Source organism: Cyprinodon variegatus, unplaced genomic scaffold (genome assembly GCF_000732505.1).
Source record: "Cyprinodon variegatus isolate N-32 unplaced genomic scaffold, C_variegatus-1.0 Scaffold922, whole genome shotgun sequence".
NCBI lineage: Eukaryota > Metazoa > Chordata > Actinopteri > Cyprinodontiformes > Cyprinodontidae > Cyprinodon > Cyprinodon variegatus.
The window spans coordinates 317,927-321,245 of record NW_015151375.1 but is presented as its reverse complement, the minus strand read 5'-3'; the positions used below and the strand labels follow the sequence as shown (position 1 = coordinate 321,245).

Here is a 3,319-nt window from a genome sequence, read left to right as displayed (position 1 = left end):
AGGGTCATGGTGCAGCTGGAGCCATCTCCAGCAGTATGTGGGTAAAAGAGGGTCCACAGGTCGCCAGGCTGTCGCAGGGCAACAGAGAGACAGGACCATGCACTCACACACCTAACAGTCATGTTTTGGAACAACAGGAAGAAGTCAGAGTACCCAGAAATGTACAGGCACAATATGCAAACTCCAGATAGAAAAAAACAGAGTCGGGAATCAAACCCAAAACCTTTTAGCTGCAAAGCAGCTGTGCTACCAGCTGCAGTACCATGCAGCCACATTTCTTCAATGTTACATATTTTTTTGCCAGAAGACTAGATGGTAAATTTCAGTTCTTATAGCTAAATGTTAGAAACCATCAGAAGGAAATGAGCTGCTGGTTTGTCTAACAGATTTCCTCCTCTGTGCTGCTGCTCTTCCCAAAGGCTCCTTGACAGACGGACGGAAGTTTGACTCATCCCGTGACAGGGACAAGCCGTTCAGGTTCAAGGTCGGCAAGCAGGAAGTGATCCGAGGCTGGGAGGAAGGTGTGGTGCAGGTAGGCTGCTGGGTACCGACCTGATGGACTAATAAGACCATTTGAGTCTCATTTCTGTTTACAAAAACGTCCAGATCCTTTGTGGACTGAGATGACCGTCTTTATTTCTGTTTTTATTTTAGTTCTAATTTAGTTTAATTTTTTCTAATCATTGAGTTCCAGAAAGATCAAATAAGGACCAGATTTTTGGTGATTAGTTTATTTTTAAAGACGCTCTGGTTTCCAAAGCCTTCAGTAGAGAAACAGGCCCGCAGCATCACTGACCTTCCTCTATGTTTACAGTGGTGATACCTATGGGTACCTGTCTACATACATGCTGAGTGTTTAATTGACCAAAAGCTCAATCTGAGCCCCTGAAGGCTTCAATGTTTCCCTCTACTGAATGAACTTTAGTTTACAGCACAGGAGTCGATAAATGTCGCCATCGCTGTGTTTGCTTTTACCGCAGCAATGATGGATAGACAGTAAAGGCCTGGTTATCCTGCAGCAGCTTGATGCAGACATTTTTGATTTATGCCCAACATTGAAGCGTGGTCTGCGCTATGCTATTCCACGCCACAACGCCAGAGGGCCAATCAGGAACCAGCTGTGGGTCTAGATATGGCCGAGGAAAAACAGCGGAGGGACATGAGGGCCAAAAAGAGCGGGAATCCAGGTGGAAAAGGGTCCCAGCGTTCTCACCTCGCTCTGCTAGCTGCTCCATCTTCACCAGTCATTTTCCACAATGGAGGTCAGACAAACAAAACAAGCCGGTAAGGAACCAAACAGGAAATACGCATAGAGAACAGAGGATGTAGGAATTGACCAATCAGAGGCCTCCTGTCTGCGGTCACCTACAGCTTTGGAGAGGTGCAGCAGAGTGTCTGCGGAGGGGGCAGGGCATATCTGCGTTAAATGCGACACACGCAGACCACCTGGTTTCTGAGTATAAATCAGCCTTAAGGCCAATTTATGCTTCTGACTCATAGCCTCTGCAACCCAAAAAATCTGTCTCTGTGCGTGACCACGCCCCCCGCGCAGAAGTTCTGCAACCGTCGTTACGCACTTCAAAAAAATCCTGACTACGCGTCGGACTGTCGCAAACCTGCGCAGACCTCAAGGGGAAGTGCGCAGACAAAAAGCAGCTGTGATTGGTCCTTGGTGTGCCTTTGCGGCTGTCTGTTTGGTCGTCCTTCACGATTAGGTGCCGGGGAACGCCATTTAAAAAAAACAGACGAAAGGTTTATGGGTCTTTTTGCCAACTCCATTAACAGAACCTGTTCCTCTTGGCCTAGCAGCTCCAGATTTATTTCCGTGACCCTGATATCTTGCAGACGCTCCAGTGTCGTTTTGGAAGATAAACACCCCCGCCGGCGCCACCGAAATTCTTGCGACTTCTTGAATAGGCTCCCCCTTGCACTTTGGGGGGAGACTGGTGTGCGTCCCTAGAAATTGCAGACCGACGGTGGAGAAGCACACCAGCAAAACTGGTTTGTGACCAGACCCAAGCCAGGTTTGATGAGTGCGAATCAGCATCAGGCCCAAAGTGATCCTGCTGCTGATCCAGTTTGCTGCAGCTCCCTGCCTGATGTTAAAGCCTGCAGGAAGCATCTCCTTCCAGCTGAAGCAGCCCTCATTCAGGTTCTGGGACGTCTTTATTAATATTTCATGGTGCAGCTTTCATAAGAAAAGCTCTCCATTCACTGTGAACTCTTGGCAAAAACAGCTGGATCCAAGCCTCACATTTCATCACAGCAACGGTTGCCTCTGCTGCCCACTTCCTGAAACCACTGCGGGTAATTTCAGGAAATGTTTGCTGCCTCGCTGATGGCTGCTGGGACGAGCACTCAGGCTGGAAGCTCAGTGAGGCTGATGGAGTAAAACTGAAACATCATTAACCAATCAAGATGTTTTCCTTTGCTCTGCCTCCTGAGAGATCTCGTCTCCCTCCAGCCGACGAAGCGGCGTTATGAGGCCGCCGGCTGGCAGCTCTGTGACGCCATTAACTCCTCTCTCTGTCTGCGTCCAGATGAGTGTGGGTCAGAGGGCCAAGCTGACCTGCTCCCCAGACTACGCTTACGGAAACAAAGGCCACCCGGGCATCATCCCCCCCAACGCCACGCTGGTCTTCGATGTGGAGCTGCTGGGTCTGGAATGAAGCTGCCATGTTTGTTTGTGAGTATTGATGATGATGACGTTACTGCAGCACCCGTCTCACTGCGTGTCTGCTCATCAGCCAGAACATTATGACCACAGAGGGATGTAATGAACATTGGGGGGGGGTCTGGGTCCATGGAGGAGGACGGAGAATCTAAGAATTTCAGTTTGATGTGAGCGGCTGCAGACCAGCTGGGATGAACTCTGACCTGTTTACTGATAAACACTTTGGATCAGGAGGACGGCAGCGCGGCGTCTGCTGGATGCTGAAGGCTTTAGATCATGACGCCGCATCCTGTCACACATGATGACTGAATAATAATAATTTAACTTTATTAATTTCACACTGGAGAAAATCCACTGTTTGCTTTTAAAGGAAAAGTTCGGTCAGCGAGGAATAATCAACTGATCATTATTTATAACGAAAACTAATTGGTTTGCAGTAATTTAATGAATTTAGAGTTAATCAGTTAAAAAATAAAAACAAAAATTTACGTTGCGATAACTGAGTCTGGGAGCGGCCATTTTTGCCCAAATGTACCACCTCGCTAGACCAAATGTACCAGGAGCCAGGAGGGGCCAGTAGGGGGCAGAAGGGGCCAGGAGGGAACCAGGAGGGGGCCAGGAGGGTCTAGGAGGGGGCCAGGAGGG

General features: G+C 48.8%; 1 protein-coding gene across 1 annotated transcript in view; it reads left to right on the top strand.

The window, feature by feature from the left end:
* Nucleotides 1-2: 2 nt before the first annotated feature.
* LOC107099949 (peptidyl-prolyl cis-trans isomerase FKBP1A-like) overlaps nt 3-3,319 on the top strand; it is a gene marked incomplete at its 5' end in the record, with an annotated part of 7,667 nt that continues 4,350 nt past the window's right edge. Inside the window, 3 exons of the mRNA XM_015398280.1 lie at nt 3-41; nt 420-532; nt 2,541-2,686. Coding sequence (XP_015253766.1) covers nt 3-41; nt 420-532; nt 2,541-2,669 — 281 coding nt within the window. The remainder of the gene's footprint in view (nt 42-419; nt 533-2,540; nt 2,687-3,319) is intronic.